Raw genomic sequence first — 10,511 nt, forward strand, 5'->3', positions numbered from 1 at the left:
AATTTTTTGTGGGCATGCAGATTAGCTAGTTTTGAAGACATGAGGAAGATTCATGAACACGCATGGATATGATTCATGTGGACATCAATTTTTTGTGGGCATGCAGATTACTTGAAGTACTTTTTTGTGGGTCCGGTTTAATTGATATGTATGCCAAGTGTGTTTGTATTAGAAGTGCTCGCTAAGTGTTTAATAGGATTAAAGTAAGAGATGTTGTGTTATGGAAGTACTTTTTTGTGGGTCCGGTTTAATTTTTTTAGTTTTTTTTTTATGTGGATATTTACAAACATATTTTTTGTAATTCTTGGAGTCAGAAGATTAAGAGACTAACATATACCTATTTTCCACACAAAAAAAAAAAAAGGGGTAATCGGGTATTCCGAAAACACTGTGCGGGTCGGGCAATCGGGTATCGGGTAATTCGGGTAATCAGGTAACGGAATGGGCTTGGGTTCGGGTCGGGTCGGGTCGGGTCGGAATAGTGAATTTCGGGTCGGGTCGGGTCGGGTGAACAGTACTAATCCCACCCCCCGCCCCCGCTAGGCCCTCTCTATGCAGAGTGGGGGACGCCGCCCCCCATGGGCAGAGTGGAGCCCCATTATCCACTCCTAAATACTAGTGCTCTAAGTAGGATTAGTGACCATCTGTCAAGAAAAGAACAAATTGATCTTGTACAATAATAGCATACATATGACTGCTCACATGTCGCGTTTGCTCTTTCACCGCCAACCCAACAAGCTGTGTTTCTAAAGTTTCTACTTCATTAGCATATACAAGCTTTGGTGGCACCAAACCAACATCCAACATTTTCACAAGGTAAAAATAAATAGAATGATTAAAAAAAAAAGGGTAATGATAAGGACAATAAGCGGGCACTATCATATAATAATAAAATATTTTTAATACAGATTAAAAAATTATTATTCTATTATCATATGAGTGTTACATAAACAGATTGTATACTATTTGTGTAAATGTTGCCTATCATTTCTCTTCGATATAATGCCTCAAACAAAATTTCACAAATTCATGTGATCAAAAATTATTTGAATGTAATCAGGTCAAAGACTGGACAAATGCGTAGACAAGTAGCAGCGAAGCCATTGGCAAGGGGCGGCGTCAACCTATTCGGGAATTATCTCGGCCGAAGACCAGTGTTGTTGCCCAGTTTACGGCCACGTAAAACCTGTTTCTCCAACTGACAACACGCGTGAGATAGGCAGATCGCCAAATCAGCCAGCTTAGAAATCCAGCCATAGATATGCCTTTGGCATCCTGAAAATATACAGATTGGAAGGGCTTGTCAGATTGGTATTGGAGAATCTCATGTCACAAGAACTAACGGGGATGGAGTAGTTGGAGCAAGCTTTACACAAAAGATAATATGCAGCACAAAGAGTTGTTATGCAGTCTAGCTAAAACCAAATCATGCACCAGTTACAAAGCATTTTGATTACCTTTGATTGGCGTAGATCCACAAGCGCCTTATAACGGCCGACTGATGCCATGCTTCCAAGATGCGTGTAGACAAAAGGCTCTCCAAGGGGGATGTCTTTCACAGAGAAAGCCTTGCCCCCATTCTCCTTCCCAATCCTGTTAAACAGCTTTACTAGAAATTTGCCTTCCCTTTCTGCAACCTGTATGAATTAAACATCAAACATTTTTTTGTGGAACTTATTAAAACAAGTAAACCACCCCTCCTATCAAGGGAAAAGACATAAAGCAATACTTATAAAAGGAACACATGAAATTGATACTCTGTTGAAAGCAATGTAATAAATCTTAATATGTAGGTAAAAGCTAATACCAAAGCAATCCTCATCTGCATCAGTATTCATTGATTATCATAATTCTTCCACATGAAGCTAATACCTAGATCTTACACAGAAACTCTATTCTGGATAATTGGAGGTGTAACGTTCCAATGGAAGGCCCAAACCACATGACCTATACTCCAAAAGGACTAGTCAATGATACAATTGGAGCTCCATTGGAACCTTATAAAGAGCAATAACTTTTCCTTTCCAAACAATGTGGGATCTCATTCACCACCTACTCTTATCTTTATCATATGGGGTATCACAGGAGGTTACAAGCACATCATCTCTCAATTGACATCCCACTGGTCTCTCATAATTGTTGACTAGCATTTGCAGTTTGAATGATCACAAATTTTAAAATAGCCCAATGTGTGGAACAGTATTTTCACCCCCCCCCCCCGGGCGGGGGAAAAAAAAGAAAAGGGATTCAGACCAGCCGTGAAACTTCTAGCTTGCTTTATTCTGCGAGAAATTAACCAGAAAAATAATTTTCCTAAGCCATCGGTTAACAAGTAATAAATCTATCAACTCCAATTTACAGTAGCCTTCCAAAGCTTAACAATTGCAAGATTTTAAGGGGAAGTTTCTTAAGTATTGACATAAAGGGGTAGTTTTTGAGTGAAACGTGAAGCTCCAAAAAGCAAATGGAGGATGATTCTAGTAGCAGAGAATTTACAGAAGGTAAAAAAGAATCTTACCTGAGCTAGAGCTGGAAGAACCGGCTTCCCTGTCTGTTCAAGAAAACCTGCACAATCTCCAAGAGCAAACACATCTTCCACAGAGGGAACCCGCAACCATTGATCAACACCAATCCTGAAACCATTGGCAAGATCGATTAAAGACCTCAATAACAGATAGCAAAGAAAGAAAGGAACAAGCAGCAGACTTTGAAAATATGGTGCAAAAGAATGCTAATGCATATACCTTCCACCTGGAGACTTGGGAAGATTGAGTGACTTCACAAATTTGGAGGGACCAACACCAGTAGACCAGACCAGAAGGCCGTAAGGAACATCAGTCCCATCATTGAGAACTATCTTCTTGGGATGCACCTCCTTCACAACACCTCTCATTAGGCAAACACCACTCTGGCATGAAGTTCCAAACGTCAGTAATTCTGAATACTATAAAGAAAACATCTCCCCTGGAATCTCAGAAACCAAACTGATTTACCTTGTTTAAGTGATTTGTTGCATACTGACGTAGCCCTACGTCAAAGGATGACAAAATCTCATTTGCCTGTTCAAGGAGGAAAATAAAATCCAGTCTATTACATCATAATTCATTCTCTTCTCACGATATTAATTCATAGATATGGAAAGAAATAATCACCTCTATGAGGGTAACTTGTACGTAATCCTTGACATGGGCATAACGGTCACGAACATCTTTCATTATAAAATCACTCAATTCACCACTGAACTCCACCCCTGTAGGGCCACCCCCAATAACAACACAGTGTAATAATCGCTTCTTCTCTTCTTCTGATATGCCTGCATTATTAAATTACAGATATGAACTAAAATTTCATTCATAAAAAGATAACTATAGAAGTAATTAGAAAATCCTAGATGGCAAAAGACCTTGTCCCTTCACCAAACACTTCTAGATGAGCTTTAGCCACAAGAAGGATTAAATACTGAAGCATGAAGACAATAGTAATGAGGGGACATAGTCCATTCCATTTGAACCTATAATACTTTGCAATAAAGGAGAAACCAACTGGAAAAAAACAAATGTAACCAATAGGCCTAGATCTCTTATCAAAATGCCCTCTCTCTGGTACTTAAAACTACAAGTGAATTCAAAGGAGAAAGCATAAAGATGCTTGATAGATGAAATCATTATACAACATTTTCTTTAATCCATTCTTCTTTAGAACCAAAAAGAGCCTTCAAGAGTTTAAAAGTTTAATAAATAAATGCCACTTACCTGGATTTTCAGAGAGCATCAAGTTCAAGAGAATCTTCTTCCTTATTTCTTGGGCATGGCTCACTTCACGAAGGAAATATGCATGTTCATATACCCCCTTGATTCCAAAAGTCAAGGGCTCAGCGCCGGCAGCAATGACAAGCTTGTCATAGGCAACTTTGAATTGGTAAGGGTCACGAGGTAATCCACCATTGCTAACAGTCTCACAATACACCTGATTACGTCATAGCGAATGATTAAATATTTTTTGTAATTTACTGATAATTTTTTTTTTGTTTGTAATGACTTCTGAATGTGACATAAACATAGAGCAGATTGTATATTTTTTTCATTTCTATTTTCATAGCAATAGTCAACTATGAAGCTGCTGCCCATTTTCCTTGTTTTACCCTATAGTTGCTAAGGTTAAAGTGCCGAATGCAATAATCAAATGACACTCAAATGAAAATTTGTAATAATCTCGCTTTCAGTACTGAAGAAGCATCAAGTTGAACAAAGATGATACCATGATTGTGTGAATTGTATGCATGCTTTAACAAAGTATCAAAGGGCACTGCCATTAACAAAGTTTATTGGCCACTTCTATGGCAGTAAAAAGCAAATCAATTGAATGGAGTGGGTATTCACATGTGAAATTCGTGCAAGAACTACCCTGCAAATAAATTTTTCAATTTTAAAATGGTTTGCATTAATTGGTGCATCTTTGTTTCATTACACATCCATCAAATTAAAAGGAGAACAGGAAGAAGAAATGCATACATAGAAATTATAATTGAAAAGAAAGAAAGAATTATAAAGTTGGAACGAGTATTCACTTACTTCATGTTTGTTGGTGTCAATGCCAATGCAAGAAGCTAGATAAAAGTAGGAATTGGGGTCCTTCGCCAATGCAGTCTGTATCTGGCTAACAGGTTCAGCTACAGAGCGAAACTCCAGGGTTCCAACACAAGTTGAAGCAAGTAAAGGAGTGAAGACCATGTGATTCCGTGGTGATATGCAAACAATGTCAAAAATTTTGTTGTCTAGTCCCTTGAGGAAACGACAAGCAGCCCACCCGGTACCAAGGACAACAACCCTTGGCTTTTCACCAGGTTTGGTTGCTTCTAGTCCTGGATACCTTGGCTCAACATATTCTGCGTCATATTCCTCTGCAATCATCTCAGCAGAAGGAAACTCATAATGTGGCGTTACCCTTATCCCCCTGCTCCAAAAAGTCATGTGATTTACCTTCTTAATGCTGGAAAAGTATGATAGATTGTTGTTTTCCCCCGGATTTTCAAGGGAAGGTAGGCAACATTGGCGCGAGGATACTCCATAGAAAACATCCTCTATTCTGGAATTGCCAAAGGGACCTCCTGACCTTGTCCAGCTATTCCTAGCAAACCTTGCCAATGCCATGATGAGAGTACCGGCCCTTTAAAGCAAAGACCTGATACCCTTTGGACCTAATATTAAGAACTCACTTCAGATATTTCAATCTATTTGTCTTATAAGTAATTAAACTTTCATTAAAAAGCACAAAAAGCTAACAAGCGCAGTCCAAGAGCAAGAGAGCGACCGCCTAGTAGAATAAGATCAATTTATTGAACCGATACTGGAGAAGAAGAGAGAGATAAGCTATGTAAATATCAGAACCATATTTATAGGCAACAAACTTGGCATCTCTAAACACGCGAGCAAGTAAAGACAATATGTTGCTAGAGGGGCGGTCCAAGAAATTCAAGGTTTTTTAAATAGATAACAACGATTCTTTCCAAGACTGCTGGAAAAGAAAACAAAAACAAACCTAGCTTTGCTCATCAGCTGATGGCACATACAAAGAGAAATCTTTCGTATAGTTCTATCACAAGTAAAAGCACAAAAACAGAAAAAAGCCTTTTCCCACATGAGCAAACACGTTTAAATAGTAATTGGCAAGTTCCATGCAACTTGGAGAAAGAAAAAATATGGATGCCCTTAACCAGCTCAGAATCATACCAAACATGATCTGAGCATTAACAAATCCCCAAACCCAATCAAATCGAAAAACACAAGTCCAAACCCAACAAAGTAAAAACAAACTGCTGGAATTTCCGTTAAAATAGTCACAAAAATCCAACATTCAACATTCTCATTACATGAGAGCAGTTTTTCGTAAATATGTAGTTCCCGAATTCAAAAGAAATATACCTTTTGGCACGGGGGTGATGCACGGCTAGTCTCGGAGGTTCTGTGGCTGGAATAGGCGGTAGGAGCTACGGTTTCGAAGGTTCAGGAGAGCTGTGTCGGAGATGAATGCGGCTTCTTTGAGGAGAACGAGGGAGGGAGAGATGAAGTAGAGAATCGAGATGGAGAAAGTCCAAGGTATAGCTGGGAATAGAAATGATATTTGCAGTATGAGTCCGTAAGTAATGTGTAATTTCTTTAGAAAAAAAAAAAGTATATATAAAAAGAATTAATTTTTTTCGGATGAATTTTACATTTTTTTATAACGATATATGTAATATCATACGTAATATCATTCTTCCAGATTGACGGCAAAATTCAAGGAACATTTTGAATATTATAGGTTCAATTTCTAAAACCAGTCAGAGGAAGGTTCAAGGAAGGTTTTAATATTCGGATCTTTGAAAACTGGCTTTGAATTTGATTTGTCAACTTATAATTGCCTAATTTGGATGAATATTTTCAATTTAAATCTGATAACAAGTAAGTTTAATTAAATGACACGTTTAAGCAGAAGAAAAAGTGTCAAAGAATAGTCTTCAAACAATTACTTTTATAATGCCTAATTCGAGCTGAAAAAGCTTAAAAAGTGATTTTCAAAAAAAAAAAAACATTATGTTTGGTAAATTTATAAAAAAAATAATTTAAATGTTTTTTTTTTAAATTGAGAGTTTTTTAGTAAAATTCTACCTTTAAAGGCTCTACTACATAATTTATAATCACCCCTTAAATTATTAAATGCCACAATCACTCTTTCAAACTATAAAAAATTTAATGAATTATCTTTCCGTTAAAAAAAATTGAAATCCCTCATAATAATTTTCAAAGAATATAACTATATTAGATTAAAAAAAGAAAAAAAAAGCGACCCAAAGAATTAAAACAAGTAAAAAAAATTCAGTATTTATTTTTTAAATTTTAATGAAACATATGGTTATATGATTTTTTTTTTTCAAAATAGACGATATATTATAAGAAAAATGATAATCACACAACACTTTATACAACACTTTCTACAACAATATTTTAAAAGGACGGATATTTTTGTAAAATACCTTATTTTGAAAAAGAAAAGAAACTGAACGACAAAAACATCTCGGCGGTGTACACCTTTCAAGGTTTTCTGTTTTTTCTTGCGTTGGTGTAAAGTTCCAAACAAGGGCTAGACACGTTCTGGTCAAGTATCTTTTGATGAATTGACTGTCCAAAAACATCGGATTGTCAGAAACTCCAACGTGGTCGAATCCAAATTTGCAACACGTTTAGGGGCCCATCACTATTAATAATAGAAAATATTCTAGCTACAAAATAATTACATAAAAATAATTTTATAAATTGACATAATTTAATGTGATTGATCAGATTATAAAATTATTTTTATTATAAAATAGATCTAACGGATAAGATAAAATCACATTAATTTATAAGATTATTCTTATGTAATTTTTTTTATAAATGTAACAGTCCTCATATTATTTTTATATAATATTTTATAATAATATCTCTTATTTTAAAATATAATCGTAAAATATTTTATGTTTATCATTATTCATCTATGCCACTCCAAAGTCTCTATTTTTTTTTTTTTATATATATTTTTGTGACTTTTTTTTTTTGAATGAAAAAAATGATTTCTTTCTCGGGGTTCTAGTAGGAGACAAGTTTCACGGAGCTTTTTCTACGCTTTGGTCACATGTAAAATATCTGAACTGTCCGTCAGTCTTGGTCTCCAACCATCTCGTGGGCCTTTTGTTTGACTCTCTCTTATTTTGGGTCTTTCTTCGCGTGTTTAGACGAAGAAACACACAAGAAAAAACGAAAAAACAACAACAACGACGACCACGAGAGGGCTCCAACATGATTGGATTTGGGGTAGTCAAATGTGAAACAAAGACATGGTTACTGCTTACTGCTTATCAAGAGAGAACAAAAAAAAAAGAGAACTTTTTTGTATATCAGATGGTGTCAAAACATAATTGAGGAGGACTATATACACGACTGTGGATTTGTTAAGTGTTACTCTATTTTTATACTACGTAGTACACTTCGTCATTAAGAGGAAATGCTTAAAATTTATCAATCTGGAAAAATTTATAGAACAATTTTATAAGCTGAGTTTGAGGTATTTTTTCGTTGTACTTTCTAACAAATTTTAATTACACCCCATGGCCTATACAAGATTGAGGGGCCGAAATAAAAAATACTTTGCTTAATACATACTTTTCATCAAGTTTTCAAAAACCTTATTTACTTAGTTTTTCACGTTTCTTTTTATTTTCTCATCAATTCTTCCTTCTTGTACCTATTCTTTTCTCATTAATAACATCTTCACATGATTTTCACGCTGATTTTTATTTTTTTATTTTTTATATTTTTACACATCTCATAATAGGACAAGAAAATTTCTCGATCGATCACTTTTCAAGAAAAAAACTATTTGGTAAATTTACATATTCATTTTTCCTATTTCTTTACACTTTTCATTTTTCCTGCTCCATATGTCCAAACGAGCTTCTTGATTTGAATATTAATGGTCTAGTAAATTATAGTTTTATATATAAATAAAATCACACGTGTAATTTAAAAAATTAAAAAGGGTAATATTTCAATTTAAAATAAAAAGAAATTCCCATCTCCGTGGGATTGTAGATTCCCACCTATTTAGAAGATCAGAATCCACACTCTGTTCAAATGGGGAACCGAGCATTCTCATATACATCTAATTCCTTCTCATAAAGCCCTCCAAACCGAGTAAATCTTTAGGAGTCCCAACCAAACAACACATAAGAACACTTACATTCATATTATAGGGTTGGTTTGGTAACACAAAATTAAACTATCTCATCTCATTTTATCTAATATAATTATTACAATTTTTTTAAACTTCCACACAAAATATAATAAACAATTCAACTTTTTAAAATTTCAAAATAAAAATAATATTAAAAAATAATATTATAACTGTTATGAACGTGTTTCACTGCCACCGCCTACGATCACCTGCAACCAAAGAGTAAGATGGTTTGGGAGTTCGAGGGAACACCTCCGATGCCTAAGTCAATGACTGAAAATAATTCTTTAATACCAACGAATCAGATGATCGTTACGTATATGGTTTCTCCTTTCATATAGAGCTTTTGAACCGTTCTATTTAATGGTCATATCCATTATTCATATTCAAACTTGGATATGAGGGTCCATCTCTTAGTAAATTTGAATGATAACCATTTTTATCCCTTGCCACCGTTGGATAGTTCTCCAGTCAGTATTGGTTGTGGGCTGGATTCCCTTGATATAGAGTTGGGCTTTTCAGTAATGAGGTAGGCTTCGGGCTTAAGTAAGGGCCTAGGCTCATGTGGGACTAATCGATCAGAATGTCCTCTCTAATTATCCCGTGAAGTCTCATTATGCGTGGCGTGATGTGACTTGAATTCGTGCGTCTTTTCACTTTTCGAGGTGCCTGTCAGGGAATCATTTTGCATTCGCACCTTGTGTACCTCAACCGTCAACTCTTATTTAAGGCTCTTGGGGTCTTGTTTTCCCTCTTCTCTTGACCTCTTTGCTCTTTCGAATTTCTTGCTAACTTCCTGGGTTCTTGCCTTCTGTCTGGACAATCTTTCCTTTTTCTCGTGATTTCTCTCCTTCATTCATGGCTTTTTCTTCCAAAGGCAAAACTGTGGCTTCTGCTCGCGGCCTTTCACCATCCATGACTCCTCTCCTCGTGTCGTCGCTGCTTTTCGAGTGTCCATATTCGTGGGTCATCGATGGTCCTCGAATGTCTCTTCTCGCGAACTTGAGAATGCCCAAAACAACTTCAACATTCCTAATTCTATTCATCTGAAGGTACCCATTCCAAACTAGAAGGCTATTGATGCGAAAGGTATGGCCATTTCTATTGTTCTTTATCTTGCCATGTTCACCATGGGGCTTCGATTGCCCTTTGTAGGGGTGTAACCGGTCCGGTCCGGTTTTGGACAAAATCTAGGACCGAACCGGTATGTACCGGTTTTACATTTTTCAAAACCGATTACGCCCCGATTACCCTCCTAAACCGGTACCTTTGGTTTTACCGGTTTCCGGTCCGGTCCGGTTTTCCGATTTTTTTAAAATGTAAAAAATATATAATAAATTGTTACTTCTTATGATAAAATGTTATTAATAATTTAATATATATATTATGTTTAAAGCATATGATCAATTAAATTTTCATCTTTAAGATTAAACTTTTATTTTATAAATTATAATAACATTATCTTATATATAATTATATTAATAACATATGATCAAACAAATTATAAATGTTCATATTTAAGATTAACATTTTATGTTATAATTTATAAATTATAATATGAAATTATTTCATATATGATATATAATTATATATAAAAATTTAATATATAATTATATATTATATATAAAACTTATATATATAAGTATTTTTTATAATATATAAAATTAATTTATATATATATTTTTTCCAACCGGTCCGGTTCGGTCCCGGAAACTACGGAACTAAAACCGGACCGGATCCGGAGGGGTTTTCATAATATAGGA

The 10,511-nt window shown here is 35.3% G+C and overlaps 1 protein-coding gene across 2 annotated transcripts; it reads right to left on the reverse strand.

Moving 5' to 3' along the window:
* Positions 1-933: 933 nt before the first annotated feature.
* Positions 934-6,120, reverse strand: LOC118343727 (internal alternative NAD(P)H-ubiquinone oxidoreductase A1, mitochondrial-like). 2 transcript variants are annotated; one of them, XM_035689100.1, is made up of 9 exons: positions 5,922-6,120; positions 4,572-5,197; positions 3,753-3,966; positions 3,153-3,313; positions 2,994-3,059; positions 2,745-2,908; positions 2,519-2,633; positions 1,458-1,637; positions 934-1,275 (listed from the first exon to the last, which is right to left on the reverse strand). In XM_035689100.1, the coding sequence occupies exons 2-9, from the start codon at positions 5,148-5,150 to the stop codon at positions 1,120-1,122; spliced, it is 1,635 nt and encodes a 544-aa protein (XP_035544993.1). In that variant the 5' UTR covers positions 5,151-5,197; positions 5,922-6,120; the 3' UTR covers positions 934-1,119. The 2 variants fall into 2 exon arrangements, with proteins under 2 accessions (XP_035544993.1, XP_035544994.1); XM_035689101.1 differs by lacking the exon at positions 5,922-6,120 and having other exon boundaries at positions 4,572-5,214.
* Between the last annotated feature and the right edge of the window lie 4,391 nt (positions 6,121-10,511).

Source organism: Juglans regia, chromosome 4 (genome assembly GCF_001411555.2).
Source record: "Juglans regia cultivar Chandler chromosome 4, Walnut 2.0, whole genome shotgun sequence".
In the NCBI taxonomy this organism is placed as follows: domain Eukaryota; kingdom Viridiplantae; phylum Streptophyta; class Magnoliopsida; order Fagales; family Juglandaceae; genus Juglans; species Juglans regia.

Bases quoted from the DNA above. Each gene is read 5' to 3' on its own strand.
- LOC118343727 (XM_035689100.1), bottom strand. From the start codon at position 5,150: ATGGCATTGGCAAGGTTTGCTAGGAATAGCTGGACAAGGTCAGGAGGT. The intron at 3,060-3,152 runs GTGATTATTTCT...CTCCTTGAACAG, and splicing joins TACAAGTTACCCTCATAGAG to GCAAATGAGATTTTGTCATC. The intron at 1,276-1,457 runs GTAATCAAAATG...GTATATTTTCAG, and splicing joins TGGATCTACGCCAATCAAAG to GATGCCAAAGGCATATCTAT.